Raw genomic sequence first — 19,518 nt, forward strand, 5'->3', positions numbered from 1 at the left:
GTATTTCAAAGAGGAAGACTAAACAGAGGGTGATCTATCAATTCCTCCCTTTTCCATGAAAAATTGAGTATTATGCTTGACTTTTTCCATTATCTGCAATCATTCCAGTTTGCAGGGAGTCCGTACAAATAATTGTTCATAGCACAGATATTTCAGAGAACACGTCTTTGAGCCCTCTAGTGAAGATTCCTTTAGGCTCACCTGTTGTGAAATCATCTACCCTAACCTATTCTAAGTCCAATTTCTATAGCATCATTGGTAATAATTGTATGAGGACTCTAATTTATGAAGCCTTCCTCCCACACTGCAATATTTTAGGACACTGGAGCAGGGTAAAAATCTCCTGGAATCATTTGTGGCATATTGATCTCATACCTAGGAGTGCCCTAATCCCTTCTTTTTTTTTTTTTTTTTTTTTGTGAGCAGGTCAGCCCTGTGCTAACATCTGCCAATCCTCCTCTTTTTTTGCTGAGGAAGACTGGCCCTGGGCTAACATCCATGCCCATCTTCCTCCACTTTATATGGGACGCCGCCACAGCATGGCTTGCCAAGCAGTGCGTCAGTGCGCACTCGGGATCCGAACCAGTGAACCCCGGGCCGCCGCAGCGGAGCGCGAGCACTTAACCGCTTGTGCCACCAGGCCAGCCCCTGCCCTAATCCCTTCTTAACCCAAGCCTGGTAAGAGATGAAAAGTTTATGGCTATCTTTTTTTTTTTTTAATCTTGACCCTATACGACCCCAGTGGAAAATATATGTGAACTGGATAGCATAAAAATAAAGTAAGGCTCACCAAAGAATGACCTTTCAGTTTATAGCTATTGTTCTAATTTGTCATAGTGATGATTTAGATAAGTATTTATCTACTTTAAATAAATGGATAAGGTGTTGTAATGTACTAAACATATAACCATGCAATTTTCATTTGTGCTTAGATATGGGCTCATATACAATTAAATCTAATAATAAATAAAATTGTCATTTGGCTTTTAAACATTAATTTATTTTATTTAACAGAAAGCAAAGCAACACCTAAGATAATTAAATCATATTGATACTATTTGAATGAATTGGACAGTTGTTGTCTCCCTGCTGCAGTCTTTCTGTGCATTTTACTCAAAAGAACAATGTGAGGTTCAAAATCTGAGAATAAAAGAACTTGAAAGTCCACCTGAAAAGGAAAAAAATAGCAAAAATCTTTACTCAATGAAAGAAACATACAATTTAGCTCAGCAGGACTTTTACATATCCAAGGACAAAATACAGATGCGCAGCCACAATTTTTTGAAAAAGAGAATTTCTTCCTGGTCTTCCTTGTGATTCTAGCTTAACAAAACTTACGTAAAACAAAGTGTTATAATTATTTGTTAATATTTTAAAATATTTTAGGGACCCCTTGAGATTATTCTTACAACTTTTTTTAAATGGAACTTTTCATTTCTCCAAGTAATTGTTCTTCAATGAGAATATTACATGTTTTTTTAAAGTTAACATTCAGATTTTTAGATAAGATTTTATAAAATGAGAGACTATAACTTGAATATAAAATGAGAATATAACTTCATTTTATAAAATGATAATATAACCCAGTATTGCAGATAATTCCATTTATATAGGAATTGTCCATAAGGGTCAGGTAGAAAGGGGAAGATAAACAAACCTGAGAGTGGACCTAAGAAGAGAGGATATAGGCAAGCTTAAATACTAATATATCCAATATAACAGTTAATCTGAATCAAAATCTTTAGTAAATGTTAGTTAAAAGGATTTGTTCTCACTTCAAGTAAGAACTCAGAGATGAAGATAACATAGTTTCAGCCCTAGAGGAGTTATCAATAAGAGGTAAATAAGCTTAAGAGTGGAGAAGGTGATGATTCATAATTATCCCCTAGGAGGACAGATCAGAAAGTGAGGCAATCCTTCTGTGATAAGCAGGCCTACCTTGGTGGGTGAACACAGCAGGCCCCTGATACAGCAGGCCTCAATGAAGCCACCTGGAGAGAAGTGAGAGAAGAGGATAAAAGCCTCACTTGGGGTGAAATGTGGGGCTGCTGTAGGGAACCGCATGGGCTCGTTCCTGTTTGTTGTGGGAAACCCAGGGAGAAAAGAGGAAGGATGTTACATCCACTGTACCACTTACCCAATACCTCTCTTCCACCCTGTACGTGTAGTATTCTAAATAGGACCTGGGTTTGGGGAGATGGCAGCTTATGTTTAGTGTCTAAATATTTGGGTGCTTAACTGATTGAAGGATAGAGAAGGAGGTATAGAGGAAGAGGGTAAGCTCCTGATGAGGAATAACTAGGCTTTCTTAAAGCTCTCTCAGAAAGCCACAATTTAGAATCTGAGTTAAAATTCTCTGGGGAAAGCCAGGGCTACTGATGATCTGGGCTTGTCTACAAGAATACCCCTGTGTCCCAGAGAATCTTGTCTTTGGAGCCATTGTACCAGGGATAAATTTTCTCTGGCAAAAGATCATCTCCTGCCCATTGTGTTGATTACTCACCGTAGGCCAAAGCTACTCCCTGGTAACATCCAAAGAACAATTTAATAAGAGGGAAAGGCCTGTGTTACACACGTGTTAGTGGTAATGGGTTAAACGTGGATGAGGTGGTTTTTATTCTCTGATTCTAATCACAGGCTCAAGGACGTTTTAAAGCAAAGAAACTTAGCAGTTTCCAATCCAAGAACCATGAAGTGCTTAAACAAACGTGGAAGCTTCGTTGTTTTGGGGGGGAAATTGTGTTCTTGATGGTATCACTGCAAAGTCTTTTAACAAACATTTAACGGATGTCAGCCGTGTGCCAGACACAGTAACTTTCTCTCCAAAGTAAAGTATTTCGTGAAGGAAATTAGCTTTTTCTACCGCAAGAAAGGAAAGAAAAAAGTGGAAAAACATAGGACCAAATTGAGAGACCTGGGCCACAATATCACCTCTATCAGTTACTTGCTGAGAAACCTCAAGTAACAGTGTGGAATTAAGTCAGGGATCTTCAGAGGTGCATAGATGATTGAGAAGATAGAAAACCTAATATTTTAAAATTAAAATTTCTGTCTAAAAATTTTAGCCAAATTTTTTGTGTAACATAAAAAGTTAACAATAGCAATATTTAATATAGGAATTAACAGAAGTAAAAATATATTAGATATATATTTATAAGAAAATAGGAACAAAAGCTTGTATGCATATATATACCAAATAAAAAGTATGACAATGACTAGATTATCTAATTTCTAAAATCACTTTGCTCGAAAATTCCTGATTCTATATTATTCAAATTACCTTAGTTTCTCTTAAACTACATTAAAAAATACCACCATATCTATAGTAACAGAAACCTCCTCATAAACAACAAAATGTTAAATTTACAAAGATATGAAAAAGTAAACCTTTTATTCTTTAGATGAATCCTAACCCTACCGATACACCCTTCTTACCTGATCAAGCAGGTTCTCTTTGTATTATATGGTACCAGTTGGCATGACCCTTTCTTCTTCTTAGCTCATTCAAGAGACTGGCAAAGGGATTCTCTGAGAGCCCTGTGTTGATGAGATTAATGACAAACTTAAAGTGTGGATTCCCTCTAGCAAAATTTTCAGAAAGAATTCTTTTAATTTTACTAATTTGCACAGTGACTGGTTGGTTTAGCTTGTTGACAACTGTACATATTCCCTCAAAATTCTGATTTGTAAAAAAATTTAGAAGAAACACTACCATAAAGCTAAATTTTATTTTATTTTATAATTCTTTTAAGGAACAAGTTTATAAACTAAACAACTAACAGTATTATATAGCTGATGTAAAAGCTCCTCCCTTTGTGTGTCCAGATCATAGGAAGTTAAGAGTCTTGCTGTGCGTAGTGATATGGGTAAATAGGTTACAAAGGAGTTGGCTAAAAACCAATCCATTAAAATGACAGCTTTCACAACAATGGGAATATACTTAACATTACTAAACTGTATGCTTAAATATAATTGAGATGGTCAATTTTATATGTTTTTTACCACAATCAAAAAAAACAGGACTGAAACAATATATCAGTTTAAAATGAGTATTTCTAGTTATAATTTTCACCACTTTTGTCTTATTTCTTTAATATCTAAGTAGCTTTGATAAAGTTTTCTTCACCCTCCCCCTACCCTAAAGCTCTTCCATATTAAGAAACAACACAAAACAAGAGCAGAAAAATTTAACATAGAAGAGTAATGGTCATTTTTTGTTGGCTAAAACGGAAAAAATAATTAATATTTGAAATAGAATTTTAACTATGGAATGTGAAATGTCATAGGCATTATTGTATTACTCACCCTAGGTAGACATACATAATTAATGCCATTCTTACAAATTATAGTTTCAAAAAGTAAAAGAGGCATCACAGAATGGTAATTTTGGGAACAAGTATAAGCAATTATAGTGCTCTTCCCTCATTTTGACAAATCTTTGCTTGTAAATAATGGCAGAATGTAAAACTAGAAATGCTAATTTTCAACTAACTGTTCCTTGTTTCAATTGCTGTTCCTCTTTGATTCTGTGTATCAATTTATAGAATGTAAAGAAGAGGGTAAGAGTTAGCAACCATGTCTAAAAACTTTCAAAAAGATTGATAAGTTTCTAATTATGAAAGAAACCAATACATTCTCAGGAGAAGCAAAATAGTATTTTTTAAAAATTCCTCATTAATCTCCATCTCCAAATTCCCCCTCCTAGCGGCAGCCACAGTTAAACTTGTTAGGTATGCTTTCGGATGTTTTCTATGTTTATATCAAAATACACTTTTTTATACAAATAAAATAACATTATAATGTTGTGTAATTTATTTTTTAACCTATTATATAGTAGATATTTTCTGAAGTCAGTATATTAGCCAGCCCCTTTTGATGAATCTTTAGGCTGTCTCCTATTTGCAAGTAAAATTAATGCTGCATTGAACATCTCTGTTCATATATCTTTGCATTCCTGTGCAAATAGTTTTCTAGGACAAATGCTTATAAGTGGAACTACTACCTCAAAAGATATACAAATTGAAAATTTTGTTAAAGTTTTTAAAATTGTGTCTTAACAAGTACTAGTTTGTACAGCTATTACAGCTATGGGTGGTGTATGAGAGTTAAAAAATGTAATGTGCTAACTGTTGGTAATGTGTGTCTTTAAGTTATTTCTCTAACAGTAATTTTCAATATGAGCTGGTCTATTTTTATTTTCTGTCTTTTATCTCATATAAAGGTCATCTAGCTCGGTAGGGGATTCTGGATAATTGTTCTGGGAACTGAAACTCATACCCCACCCAACCCTCACCATTAGCACTATGAGCTAAACAAATGAGTTAACTAGCTACTGTTATTTGTCTGCAGAGAGGTATATACTTTGAATAAAGACACATCAAGTACCTGCATTTTTCTTTTAGATCTCAGATTTCCTACATCCATTTTCTGATGACCATCTTTTTTTGCTGAGGAAGACTGGCCTTGGGCTAACATCCGTTGCCAGTCCTCCTCTTTTTGCTGAGGAAGATTGGCCCTGGGCTATCACCCGCACCCATCTTCCTCTAGTTTATATGTGGGAGGCATGCCACAGCATGGCTTGATAAGCAGTGTGTAGGCCCGCACCCGGGATCTGAACCTGCAAACCCCGGGCCTCCAAAACGGAGCACGCAAACTTAACCACTACACCACTGGGCCAGCCCCAATGACCATCTTTTTAAAACCATGTTTTTAAAAAAATCCATTCAGAAAGTTTTAACAAGATGGCAAAATTTACTAATCTATATGCACTTGAACATGTACCAAACATATGGTTGCTGGTTCATTCTTAATAGTGTAATATGGCCTTTTTCTCTGGAGAAAAATGCCTTTTCCAGACCTCCTATCCTAGAATAAATGTTATCATACTAATACCACCCCAGATTAACACAGAACTTCAGAGTTTACAAACCTCTTTCATGAATATTGTTCTATTTGATTTTCACAACAACCCAATGTGGTGACTGGGAAAGTATTATTATCTCCCCTTAACACATTAAACAAGGTTATACAATCATGAAGTACTAGAACTGAGACTAGTAGGGCTAGTCTCAGAATTTTCCATATCTCTATGCTGCCTCTTCCATATATATCAGCACAGCATAGTCCTTTCGTAGAAATTTTATTTCATGGTGGTAATGTTCACTTCCTAAAACTCTGTTAGAACAAGGTAAAATATAAACTAAAAAAGAGAGAAAAAGCCCTACCAGAAAAAGAAATACTTTTTCCTTTTTGGTAATTTGACTATCACCTTTCTAAAAGAAGTCATTCTTTTATCTTTTAGGTAAACTGTACCTAAACATGAATTCTGTGACATTTTAATATATGTGAACAGCTCTGAGATAAGGACAATTTAAAACTGTAACCTCAATTCTACAAGCTAAATACTAGTATGCTACATACTAAATGCTAGTCACATGATATACAGGTTTCATCATATTTCTTATTCATATTGATATTCATATTTATCATATATAGGTTTCATCATATTTCTTCCCTACAATTAACCATAAAGTCACAGGACTACACTGTTTCAGATTTGCCTGCAGTTAAGACAAATTCCTATTGATTTCTTATTATAAGGATCATAATTGCTGGTCAGCTATTGACCTACAGATAAAGTGCTTTCGAAAAGAGATGATGAGTCTTGCCATTCTGAAAAAATTATTTATAAAAAAAAAAGATTGGTTTTCTTTTTGAATCCATGTCATTAGTAGCATTGACTTCAGTTTTCTTAACATTATGATAGTAATGTCTAGTGTTTCATTAAGGCTTAAAGAAAAAGGATCTGAGCATTCTCGGTATCTTTTCTGATCTTTATCTTCGGGAGGGCCATCTCTACGCAACTGAACAAATACTGGGCTGAGCGTCTGGAAAGCTGGACTCTTGCACAGGCTGTATACTGAGTGTGAACTTGGGCAATTTCTCTTTTCTGGGCTTTAGTTTTCTCATCTCTAATATGAGGGGTGTTATCAGTTCTAGACTATCATCCCAAGGGTCCATTTTAGCTTTAGCATCATCATTGTAAAACCTATTAACCAACATTTGTTGAGACAAGGCATTCTAGCGTACAGACAACATTATGGGAATATTTGTGGATACCTAAATAGTGGCTTATCCTCTGGGACAAACAGTTTCAACAATTACTAAATACTAACCAGGACTATGGCTTAAATTAGGTAGCATCCTGTGATGTGGTTCAGCCACTAAGACTTGAGACATGTAGCACCAGATCAGGCCACTTGAGGTATTATTAGGTAAAAATTTCGGTGTACTAAATGGTTGCCTAATAACCTTGAGTGCAAGCAGAGGACCTAAATATCACACTATATACCACTAAAACACATGAGCGAAAAGAAAGACAATGTTAAACAAGTATATACGGCAAAAACAGACATAAAATAAGTGAAAATTTCTTACGCAACTGCAACTCAATCCCTACATTCTCCCTACGTAAAGCTAGGGCTCAGGTGTTTGGACATTCCACTGCCCAGGCCAAGGAGAAAATTTTCCTACCAGTCTCCAAAACATCGCTAGGGGGGAAAGAAAACAGCCGTAAGATCTCTATCTCACTCAAATCAACCCGAAAGAAACTGGTCGGGCCAGCGGGAGTCGCAACATTAAAAGCCTCTTTTTCGGCCTCTCCCCCAAGTTTAGGCCTGCAAAGGTGCTGACGGCACTTGCCGCGGCTACGGTCTGAGCGTTCCCAGCGGTGTGAGCCCCGCCTCTTGAGGTGCTTCCGCCACCCCGCGCCTCAAACCTCCTCCTCTCATTGGCCAGCGACTTGCCGGCAGTGGGCGGGGGAAATGCGTCAGACAGTGCGCTCACTTCCGGCCAGGGAGCGCGCGGGTTGATTCGTCCTTCCTCAGCCGCGGGTGCTGGCAGCTCGGAAATGGCGGGTAAGTTCCCGGGAAAAGTTTAGCAAGGGGAGGGGGCGGGCAGGTTTGTGAAAGAACGCTGTGACGGTGGTGACAGTGCCCCCTCGGAACTTTCGGGCTCTAACCTGGGTTCCAGAAGGCCTGTGTCAGTCTGGAAGTGCGGAACTCTCAGCCCTACTCCTTGTCGGCCGAGGTTCGTGCCCCCGCCCCCAACCGCTCGGGGTTCTGCGCCTGCCGCGAAGAACTCGGCCCCTGCGGAGGGCCGAAGAGGCCGGGGAAGCGTCGCGATGGGGGCTTGTAAGGTGCGGATGCCTTGAGGCCTGTTTCTCTTCTCTTTCGTTTTGTCCACTGCTGCCGCAGCTACGCTAGTCTGGTCCTTTTCCCGCCAGCCGATTTTAATGCTCGGATCCTCCTCCTCCTCCAGGTCTCCCTCCACCTTCCCCTGCGGTCAACTTCTGACCAGCGCATTGCTGCCTTGCCCTGCACTAGGGCTCTCACTTGAATCTGGACTGACTTCGTAATCGTCTCCTTAATCTCCCGCACTTTAGTATTCCTAGGATCTATTTAGATTTCCTTTGAGAAAGAAGTTGTTTTCGCGTTCTTCTTTCGTCTAAACTTCTCTTTTAGAGTGTGTCTACTATGATGTAATTCGCTTGTGTTCATTCTATTCTGCTCTCTTCTCTTATTGAGTCTCTTCAGTTTACAACATTTAATTAACTAATAATTGCTGTTATTTTGTACGTCTGTTAAGACCGTTTTGGTGTGAGTATATGCTTTTTTGCCAATAACATATCTTTTGAAGTGATGGACAGTTTCAATTTTTTATCTTTTCCCAGTGCCTTCGTAGTAGTCTCACTTTTATGGATATGCTGGATGGACAGGCTAGCATGAGCTCTACAGATGTTTATCTGTTCTACCAGATAGAGACTGTAGGATCTTGGGGTACACTGGTACTATAAAAGTGAGGGGAGCATATTATATATTGTATAGGATGTACATATTATAAGAATTACACCTAAATTCGAATTTCAGCTCCACCACTTAGTAGTTGGGTGCTGTTAAGCAACTCTTTCTAAGCCCGAGCTTTTACATATGGAATGTGGCTAATATAGTATCTACTTTTCTTATAGAATTGTGGAGATTAAGCTAATGTATGATTTCAAAAGTTAAATTTTGTTGCTGAGGTTATACATAAATTCTTTGAGGTGGGTTCTCTTATCTCAGTTTTTATAAATTAGGGTCAGAGAAGTCAAGTAATGTGCTCTAGTTCACAGATCTAGTAAGTAAATGGTGAAGCCTGGATTTGAATCCAGGAATTCTGATTCCAAACCATAAATGTATATTGCCTTAAGTGTTCCCCATTTTCTGTATATGTGTGTTTTAACCACTTATTGAAGTTTATGGCATGTCATTGTACCTCTTTTGTTTCTGCTTATGACTCTTTTTCCTGAATTTTTACTAATTTACGTTCATTTTGTCAGGAGATTTATTGTCATCTTTGCTTCAAAGTTTCTCTTGATAATGATTTCTTCCATTAATGATTATATATATTGATGGGTAGCCAGGTTGTAGTAAAACCATTTGGGTATTCCAGTAGCCCATAGTTTAAGACTTATGCACATATGGTCAAAAAATTTTTTTAATACAGTGAAATTTTCTTTCCTAATCTTGTCCACATTCCTTCTCTCTTATCCTAGAGGTAACCATGGTTACCAGTTTCTTGTGTATCCTTCCTGAGATGATCTATGCATCATCAGTTGATGGTTTTTTAATAGTTGATCTGCAAATACTTTGGGTAGAATTTTTCCAGTATTAGAAATGAAATGCTACTGTAATTATAAAAGGACATTCTCACTTTGTTTCTTAGTGGAGCACTGGCATCCTTTTTCTATTTCTTTTGAAAAAGCTACTTAGTTATAAATCCTAGCAGGTAATTTACATTAGAATTAAATATTCAGAAATGTCAGTAGTCTGTTGTGTTAATTTTCAGGTTTACTTGTTTATGTAAAGCATGCCTAGTTCATAAGCCTCTATCTTAAAAGTGATTTTTTTCTGTTTTATAATGAGGCAGTCATACTCAGTACATTTATTTAGGAGTGTATGGAGAATGACCTGTACTTTTATGATCTATTAGCATGTTTTATTTTATTTCATTTTTTTATGAGGAAGATCAGCCCTGAGCTAACATCCATGCTAATCCTCCTCTTTTTTTTTTTTGCTGAGGAAGACCGGCTCTGTGCTAACATCTATTGCCAATCCTCCTCCTTTTTTTTTTCCCCCCAAAGCCCCAGTAGATAGTTGTATGTCATAGTTGCATACCCTTCCAGTTGCTGTATGTGGGATGCCACCTCGGCATGGCCAGAGAAGTGGTACGTCGGTGCGCGCCTGAGATCCAAACCCAGGCCACCAGTAGTGGAGGGCGCACACTTAACCGCTAAGCCACGGGGCCGGCCCTATTAGCATGTTTTAAATCTTACCTTTATTCCACTTCTAATAAGAACCTTATTTGTAGGTTTGACTATTTAAATCACCTCCAACCAGACCTTTTAACAACCTTTTCTCTTAGGATTTGGTGCTATGGAGAAATTTTTGGTTGAATACAAGAGTGCAGTGGAGAAGAAACTGGCCGAGTACAAATGTAACACCAACACAGCAATTGAACTAAAATTAGGTATGTATGCCATTTCTAAGTGGGGTTATGTAGGTACTGTGTGTGTGTGTGTGTGTGTATAATCTTTCTTTTTAAATTAGAAGTAGAATTTTACGTAAAAGCTGTTGTTTATGTACATATGTAGTTTTCAACATATATTGAACACATTCAGATTTTATTCAGTCTTGATTTATGTCATAGAGTGGGTAGATGTTTGAGAGATGGCAGAGGTTACATATAGGAAGTACAGTGTGGCAAAAAATGGCAGGTATAAGTGGTCTTAGCCTCTTAAAAATATTTACCTTTATTTTTTTGCTTATAAAAATAATAGTAAGTGTTGGTGAGGTTGTGGAAGAACATTCATATATTGTTGATGGGAATATAAAATGATACAACTACTTTGGAAAACAGTTTGCCAGGTTCTTAAAGAGTTAAACATAAATTTATTTTATGACCCAGCAATTCTATGTATCTACCCAAGAGAACTGAAAATGTATGTCTATGCAGAACTTGTCCATAAATGTTCATAGCAGCATTATTCACAGTAGCCAAAAAATGGAAACAACCCAGATATCCATCACCTAGCAAGTGGATAAACAAAGTATGGTATATCTATATGATGGAGTACTATTTGACAATAAAAAGGAATGAACATCTGCTATCTGCTACAACATGGATGAATCTGAAAAACATTCTTAAGTTAAAGAAACCAGACCCAAAACCCCCACATGCTGTATGATTCCATTTATATGAAATGTTCAGAAAAGGCAAATTCAGGAGCCGGCCCGGTGGCACAAGTGGTTAAATGCGCACGCTCTGCTGCAGTGGCCAGGAGTTCGCTGGTTCGGATCCCGGGCTCACACTGACGCACCGCTTGGCAAGTCATGCTGTGGTGGCGTCCCATATAAAGTGGAGGAAGATGGGCACGGATGTTAGCCCAGGGCCAGTATTCCTCAGCAAAAAAAGAGGAGAATTGGCAGATGTTAGCACAGGGCTGATCTTCCTCCCCCCCCCAAAAAAAAGGCAAATTCATACAGACAGAAAGTAGATTAGTGGTTGCCTGGGGACAGAGAATGACTGCAAATAGGTATGAGATTTCTTTTGGGGGCGATGGCAGTGTTTTAAAATTAGATTGTGCCAATGGTTGCACAGTTCTAAATTTACTAAAAATCATTGAATTATACACTTAAAACAAGTGAGTTTTATGGTATGTAAATTAAGCCTCAATAAAGCTGTTTAAAAAATATATGCTCGTGAATCCTGGTTCTATCACTTTCCATGCCTCTGGTTCTTCATCTTTAAAATGGAGTTAATAGTACTTACTTGATAGTGATTGTAAAGATTAAATGTAAGGTTAAATACAAGTAAGGTGCTTAAACAACTTGACTTTTAGAAATTCTCAATAAATGTTAGCTGCTATTATTATTTAAAACAATACAAACATAACAGAAATACAAAGAAAGCGACAAAGAAGGTAATGGTCTCCTTACCCCTCACTACAAAGATAATACTGATTTAGATGTTTTTTTCCTTCTACATACATTAATTTATTTTTCTAAAACCAGGATCCTGTTGTAAGGCTTTTTTGTTATTTAGCTTAACAGTGCCTTGAATATCATTCCCTGTAACTACATATAGATCTACCTCATTCTTTTAAATTATGTAATACAGTATGACTGTATCATAACTTATTTAAGTATTCCCTATAAGGGGATTTTTGGGTTGCTTATCCTCTTTTGCTGTTAAAAATAATTCTCCAATAAATAGCCTGTGTATATCTTTATCCACTTGTGTGAGTGTTCGATAGAATGTGGGGCTAGAAATTGAAACGCTTGATCAGAGTTTCTCAACTTCAGCACTATTGGCATTTTGGGTTAGATAATTCTTTGTTATTCTGTGCGTTGTAGGATATTTAGCAGCATTCCTGGTCTCTACTCACTAGATGCCAGTAACATTCCCCTCCAATTGCGACAACCAAAAAAGTCTTTTGACATTGTCAAATACCCTCTGAGTAAAATTGCCCCTGTTTGAGAACCATTATGCTAGATCAAAGGGACGTGAACATATTCTACTTCAGTAGCTGTTGCCAGATTACCTTCCTAAAAAGTAACTATACTTGCACCAGAATTTTTTGAGATTGTCTTTTTACCTATACCCTGGTAAATGTTGCATATTATCATTAAAAAACAAAAACAAAGAAAAAAAACACCCTGCCTCTCTGATGGGTGAAAAATGGTTTCTTGTTTTAATTTGCGTTTTTTTGTGTGTGTGAGGAAGCTCAGCCCTGAGCTAACATCCATGCCAATTCTCCTCTTTTTGCTGAGGAAGACCGGCCCTGAGCTAACATCTATTGCCAATCCTCCTCCTTTTTTTTTTTTTCCTTTTTCTCCCCAAGGCCCCAGTAGATAATTGTTTGTCATAGTTGCACATCCTTCTAGTTGCTGTGTATGGGACGCTGCCTCAGCACGGCCGGACAAGCGGCGCGTGGTGCACGCCCGGGATCTGAACCTGGGCCACCAGTAGCGGAGCGCGAGCACTTCACTGCTAAGCCACGGGGCCGGCCCCTGCGTTTTATTAGTGAGATTCAGCAACTTTTCTTTTTTCCTTTTGATCATTTTTATGTCTTAATATGAATTGACTGTTCTCCTTGCAACAGACTTTTTTTTAAATTGTAAAAAACATGTAACATAAAGTTTACCATCTTTACCATTTTTAAGTGTACAGTTCAGTAGTGTTGAGTATATTCACATTGTTGCCAGAACTTTTTCATCTCTCAAAATTGAAACTCTGAACCCTTTAAACAACTCCCTATTTCCCCTCCACCCAGCCCCTGGCAACCACCATTTTACTTTCTGTTTCTAGAATTTGACTACTTTAGATACCTCATATAAGTGGAATCATACAATATTTGTCTTTTTGTGACTGGCTTATTTCACGTAGCATAATGTGCTTGAGATTCATCCATGTTGTAACACATGACAGGATTTCCTTCCTTTAAGGCTGAATAATGTTCCCTTGTGTATATATACCACATTTTGTTTATCCATTCATCCGTTGATGGACATTTGGGTTGCTTTCAGCTCTTGGCTATGTGAAGAATGCTACTGTGAATATGGGTGTGCAAACATCGCTTTGAGATCCTACTTTGAATTCTTTTGGATGTATGTGCAGAAGTGGGATTGCTGGATCATATGATCATTTTATTTTTAGTTTTTTAAAGAACCTCCATACTGTTTTTCATAGTGGCTGCTCCATTTTACATTCCTACCAACAGTGCACAAAGGTTCCAATTTCTCCACATCCGTGCCAACACTTGTTCTTTTCTGTTTTTTTTTTTTACTATGTTTTTGACCATTTTTTGATTTGATAATTAAAATTGATTTTTAATTCTAAGAGAGGTATATCCTTTCTATTCTAAGAGAATCAGCCCTTTTTTGGTCATATGTTGCAAATACTTTTTTCCTGGTTTTGACTTTGGTGAGTTTGTTTTGTAGAAGTTAAAACTTTTTATCTAGAAAAATTTATTTTTCTTTTATGAGTTTCCATCATGTCTTACAAAAATGCCCTCTCCACTCTAAGATTATAAAGAAATTTATCCATTATTTCTTTTAATAATTTTTTGGATATTTTCTTTTTTAAGTTGAAACCTTTGGATCTTTATCTTGATATAAGGTATGAGATAGAATCCAGGTTTATGCTTTTTCAGATGAGTTAGCCAATTATCCACCTGCCAATTTAAGTTGTTTTTTTGTTAATGATTTAAAATTTCTCTTTTAACATACTAAAATATCATATATTCTTGGGTTTATTTGGGGCTTTTTTTGGTCCCTGAGCCATTAGTGTGCTATGTACTGTTGTAATAAATGTTGTGATTAATATATGGTGTGAATAGGTCCCACTCATTACTCTTTGTTTTCTTAAGTTTTCTCTAATGTTTATTCTACTAGATGAACATTTTATCAAGTTCCAAAAAAATTTTTTGTTGATTTTTTTTTTTTAATTGAGATCCTATTAAATTGTAAGTTTAATTTTGGGAGAATTAATGTCCTTACATTGTTCAGTCTTCCTTTCTAATAACAAGAATAACTTTCTATTTATTTGGTCCTTTTTTGTGTCTATCTTTAGAGTTTTAATCTTTCTTTAAAGATGATAAACTTTCTTATTAAGTTTATTCCTAGTATTTCATCTATTTTATTGCTATTATAAATGGAATCTCCTCTTCCATTCTATTTTCTATCTTTATTAATAGTGTGTGGGAAAACTATGGAAAATAATTTTTTTTCTTTAAGGTCACATTCGTTTATAACTACATAAATTTCAGATGTACACCATTATATTTCAACTTCTATATAATAGGACTGCATAACGTTCACCACCAAAAGTCTAGTTGCCACCCATCACTGTACGCATGTACTTTTACTCCTTTCGCCCTCCCCCACACCCTTCCCCTCTTGTTACCACCATTCTGGTCTCTGTATCTATTTGTGTGTTTATCTTCCACATATGAGTGAAGTCACACAGTAATTGTCTTTCTCCATCTGACTTATTTTGCTTAGCACAGTACCCTCAAGGTCCATCCATGTTGTCACAAATGGCAAGATTTCATATTTTTTTAATGGCTGAGTAGTATTTCTTTGTGTGTGTATATATATGCGCCACATCTTCTTTATCTGTTCATCCGTTGATGGGTACTTAGGTTGCTTCCAAGTCTTGGCAATTGTGAATAATGCTGCAATGAACATAGGGATGCACCTATCTTTTTGAATTAGTGCTATTTGGATAAATAACCAGAAGTGAAATAGCTAGATCATATGGTATTTCTGTTTTTAATTTTTCGAGGAATCTCCGTACTGTTTTCCATAGAGGCTGCACCAATTTACATTCCCACCAGCAGTGTACGAGGGTTCCTTTTCCTCCACATCCTCTCCAACACTTGTTATATCTTATCTTTTTAATAATAGCCATCGTGACAGGCATGAGGTGATATCTCGTTCTAGTTTTGATTTGCATTTCCCTAATAATTAGTGATGTTGAACATCTTTTCATGTGCCTGTTGGCCATCTGTATATCTTATTTGGAAAAACGTCTGCTCATATCCTCTGCCCATGTTTTGATCAGGTTGTTTGTTTTTTTGTTGTTGAGTTGTATGAGTTCTTTATATATTTTGGGTGTTAACCCCTTATCAGATATATGATTTGCAAATATCTTCTCCCAACTGGTAAGTTGTCTTTTTGTTTTGTTGATGGTTTCCTTTGCTGTGCAGAAGCTTTTTAGTTTGTTGTAGTCCTATTTGTTTATCTTTTCTTTTGTGTCCTTTGCCTGAGGAGACATGGTATTCAAAAAGATACTGCTAAGACCGATGTCAAAGAACATACTGCCTATGTTTTCTTCTAGGAATTTTATGGTTTCAGGTCTTATATTCAAGTCTAGTCCATTTTGAGTTAATTTTTGTGTATGATGTAAGATAATGGTGTACTTTCCTTCTTTGGCATGTGGCTGTCCAGTTTTCCCAGCACCATTTACTGGAGTCTTTCCTTTTTCCATTGTGTATGTTCTTGACTCCTTTGTCAAAAATTACCTGTCCGTAGATGTGTAGGTTTATTTCTGGGTTCTCAATTCTGTTCCATTAATCCATGTGTCTGTTTTTGTGCCAGTACCATGCTGTTTTGATTACTGTAGCTTTGTAGCTTTGAAATCAGGGAGTGTGAAACTTCTAGCTTTGTTTTTTTTTATCTCGGGATTGCTTTGGCTGTTTGGGGTCTTTTGTTGTTCCATATAAATTTTAGGATTCTTTGTTCTATTTCTGTGAAAAATGTTGTTGGGATTCTGATTGGGATTGCATTGAATCTGTAGATGGCTTTAGGTAATATGGACATTTTAACTATGTTAATTCTCCCAATCCATGAGCATGGAATATCTTTCCATTTCTTTATGTCTTCTTCAATTTCTTTCAACAGTGTTTTATAGTTTTCATTGTACAGGTCTTTCACCTCCTTGGTTAAATTTTTTCCTAGATATTTTATTCTTTTTGCTCTGATTGTAATGTGATTGTATTCTTGATTTCTTTCTGCTAGTTCATTGTTGAAAATAATTTTTAATATATGTATTTTCCCACATCAAAATCCAGTTTACTTAACTCAGTTTCTACACATATGTAACAAAACTAAAATTGACTGGGTTGTTTGGTCATTCTAATCCCTATAGTCAGTAGCAATAACTTGATTCCCTCAAACCAATCTTGCTTCCTTCCTCCCTCCCTCCCTCCCTCTTTGCCTTCAGCCCTCCTATCTCATCTTCCTCCACCACCCACCTTCTCTGGACAAATGGTCCTTGAAACCTACCATGTGACAGGCATTGTGCTAGGCACATGGGACAGCTTTAACTCTTGACTGAATACCAGTAATTCCACTAAGGTTTATCCCAAGGTTCTTTCTCCAGATAGCAAGCTATTTTCACTTTGTGTGTGAGGGATTGACAGACATGATTTTTCCACCGAGTTTCAGTGCTCTGGTAGTAACTTACTGTGGAAAGAGTGAATCTTTTTTTCTGTATTTCATTTTAACCATCTTAAGTGTACAGTTAGGTGGCATTAATTATGTTCACAATGTTTTGCAACTGTTACTGCTGTCTGTTTCAGAACTTTTTCATCACTCCAAACAGAAACTCTGTACCTGTTAGGCAATAACTTCCCATTCACCTTTCCCTTCAACCCCTGGTAACCTCTAATCTACTTGTTGTCTCTATGAATTTACCTATTCTAGATGTTTTGTTTAAGTGGAATCATATAGTATTTTTATGTCTGGCTTATTTCACTTAGCTAATGTTTTCAACTTATTTCACTTAGCAAATGTTTCATGTTGTAGCATGTATCAGAATTTCATTCCTGTTATGGCTGAATAATATTCTATTGTGTATATATACCACATTTTGTTTATTCATTCATCTGTTGATGGACACTTGGGTTATTTCCACCTTTTGGCTATTGTGAATAATGCTGCTGGGAACATTGGCTTAGTTATTTGTTTGGGTCCCTGTTTTCAGTTCTTTTGAGTATATAGCTAGGAATAGAATTGCTGGGTCATATGGTAATTCTGTGTTTAACTTTTCGAGAAACTGCCAAATTGTTTTCCACAAGCGGCTGCACCATTTTACATTCCCACCAGCAATGTACGAGAGTTCCAATTTCACCGCATCCTTGTCAACGCTTGTCATTTTCTGTTTTTTTTTTATTATAGTCATCCTAGTTGGTGTGAAATGATATCTTATTGTGGTTTTGATTTGCATTTCCCCAATGACTAATGATGTTGAGCATCTTTTCTTGTGCTTATTGGCCATTTGTATATCTTTGTAAAAGTATCTATTCAAATCCTTTGCCTATTTTTTAATTTGGGTTGTTTGTCTTTTTTTAAAATATATTTTAAAAATCGATAATTTTACTGGATTCTCTTACTGTTTTGTAGAGCAGTTTCAGCTGATAATATTTTTCTCAGGCATGCAATCGTATCATCTAAATATTTTAGTAAATTCACTTTCTTTTTGATATGTGTGCCTTTTATTTTGTTCTCTTTTCAAATTGCATTGGATAGCATTTTCTGAACAGTGTTAAAAAATCACAGCAGTCATCCTCATTTCTTAATTTAATGAGAATGGTTCTAGTACTCCACTAAGCATGATCCTGGTTTATCACATTGAAGAATATTTTGTTTTGTTTTACAGAGAGTTTTTATTCAAACATGCATATTCGAGTTTGAGTGCCATTTTGGTTTCTATGGAAATAATTTTGATTATATTATGTTATATATGATATCTATAATACATAATATTTGATATAATAGATTTTATTATTAGATCTTTAGATATTGAATCATCTCTGCATTTCTAAAATGAACACAGGCATGCCCCGCATAAGGACGTTTCAGTCAATGACAGAACACATATACTATGGTGGTCCTATAAAATTAGTACCTAGGTGTGTAGTAGCCTATACCATCTAGGTTTGTGTAAGTTCATTCTATGATGTTCACCCAACGACGAAATGGCCTAATGACGCATTTCTCAGAACATATCCCTGTCATTAAGTGACACATGACTGTACCTCAATATATTTTAATGTGTCGATGAAGACTATTTTATATTGACTATTTAATGTATTGATGAAGGCTATTTAAATATTTTTACATTATCATTTATAGATGAGATTGGTCTGTGTTTTTCTACTTTTTGCTTTCTTTTTAGGAGAGGTAAAGGTCAGCTTTTGTATTCTTTGTTACTGCTTTTTATGGCCTTCCCACTTTACTACTCCCACCCTCACCAGTTTTGAAAGCATTAGGTTTACCTATTTCTTAAAGGCTTGAGAGAATTCAACTTAATGATTATGAAGAGGTCCTCTTATGCCATTTAAATGCTTTTTTTGCCTTAATACAATTTAGATTGCGTTTTTAGGTTTTGTGGTTTGCATGATACATTTTTCACCCTTCCATTTACTTTTAACCTGTTATTCTTTTTAGGTGTGTTTTTATAGAGAGCATATTTGGATTTGATTGTATAATTTTTTTTACCTAGTCAGTTTGTCTCCTTGACACTTATTGTTTGTTGCTTTTCTCATCTTAATTTTTCTGTTGCTTCCTTGCAATTTCTCCTATGTAGTGTGTGTTTTGTTTTCCCTTACCCCTCACTCTCCAGTATACTGTTCTAAATACTACTAAAAAGCCATATAACCTATTTTTAAAATATACTCTATTGTTAGTTCCACTGAGATAATCTTTATATTTTTAAGTTCATTCACCATTCAGCAAATACTTATTTAGCTGTACTATGTGGCAGGCACTCATCTGGGCACTGGGGATAGAGCAGTAGACAAACAGTCCCTCTCTTCATGGAACTTACATTTTGGTTATGAGAAACAGACATAAATACATCACAAATTGTGATATGTGTTATGGAGAAAGTATAGGGTGATCAGTTCCTACTGCT

At 36.3% G+C, this 19,518-nt stretch overlaps 1 protein-coding gene and 1 long non-coding RNA gene across 6 annotated transcripts in view; one reads left to right on the top strand and one right to left on the bottom strand.

The window, feature by feature from the left end:
* Positions 1-984: 984 nt before the first annotated feature.
* LOC131410521 (uncharacterized) lies at positions 985-7,683 on the bottom strand. 3 transcript variants are annotated; one of them, XR_009221274.1, is made up of 4 exons: positions 7,443-7,683; positions 3,436-3,537; positions 1,939-1,991; positions 985-1,168 (listed from the first exon to the last, which is right to left on the bottom strand). It is a non-coding gene; the product is annotated as an uncharacterized LOC131410521 (long non-coding RNA). The 3 variants fall into 3 exon arrangements; XR_009221273.1 differs by having other exon boundaries at positions 7,438-7,683; XR_009221272.1 differs by having other exon boundaries at positions 7,176-7,683.
* Positions 7,684-7,859: 176 nt separating this feature from the next.
* HAT1 (histone acetyltransferase 1) overlaps positions 7,860-19,518 on the top strand; it is a 67,211-nt gene continuing 55,552 nt past the window's right edge. For 2 of the 3 annotated variants that reach the window (XM_058549248.1, XM_058549250.1), the window contains exons 1-2: positions 7,860-7,916; positions 10,462-10,566. In XM_058549248.1, the coding sequence (XP_058405231.1) occupies positions 7,910-7,916; positions 10,462-10,566 (112 nt within the window). In that variant the 5' untranslated portion in view covers positions 7,860-7,909. Of the gene's footprint in view, positions 7,917-8,105; positions 8,198-10,461; positions 10,567-19,518 lie in introns of those variants that run through there. The other variant, XM_058549249.1, reaches the window with a different exon arrangement.

The sequence above is a fragment of the Diceros bicornis genome, chromosome 10 (genome assembly GCF_020826845.1).
Source record: "Diceros bicornis minor isolate mBicDic1 chromosome 10, mDicBic1.mat.cur, whole genome shotgun sequence".
Taxonomy (NCBI): domain Eukaryota; kingdom Metazoa; phylum Chordata; class Mammalia; order Perissodactyla; family Rhinocerotidae; genus Diceros; species Diceros bicornis.